Source organism: Cystoisospora suis, assembly GCF_002600585.1.
Source record: "Cystoisospora suis strain Wien I chromosome Unknown contig_7332, whole genome shotgun sequence".
NCBI classification, from domain to species: Eukaryota; Apicomplexa; class Conoidasida; order Eucoccidiorida; family Sarcocystidae; genus Cystoisospora; species Cystoisospora suis.
The window spans coordinates 5,317-5,645 of NW_027160118.1; the positions used below are offsets into that span (position 1 = coordinate 5,317).

The window sequence follows — 329 nt, forward strand, 5'->3', positions numbered from 1 at the left end:
GAGAGACAGGGAGGGGTATTGATAAGACTCTCTTTATAGTGGTCGTGGCATGTCTTACGTTTGACGGTGGTCCTTCTTTCTACAGTTGGTCGAGCTCTCTACCGCGTTACCTGTCTAGCCATAGCTGTGAGTCATCTGAGCTGTTCTGGAGTGTCTGGGTAGCTACCTCGCTAGCTAGCTAGCTAGCTGTTGTCGTTCTGAAGTTATTTCTCTATTCTGAATGTCTTCTTTTATCAAGGCAAGAGAGGAAGAAGATTGTCTTTTGTATTGTTTCTCCTGAAGCGAAGTCTTTCTTTCTGAAGATCATCAGTAGAAGATGATCTTGAAAG

The 329-nt window shown here is 44.1% G+C and overlaps 1 protein-coding gene across 1 annotated transcript; it reads left to right on the forward strand.

Moving 5' to 3' along the window:
* CSUI_010396 (uncharacterized protein) lies at positions 1 to 294 on the forward strand (the record flags this gene model as incomplete). The annotated part of the gene is made up of 1 exon (XM_068070500.1): positions 1 to 294. A coding segment is annotated over one exon (180 nt), but the record flags the coding sequence as incomplete, so codon positions are not given.
* Between the last annotated feature and the right edge of the window lie 35 nt (positions 295 to 329).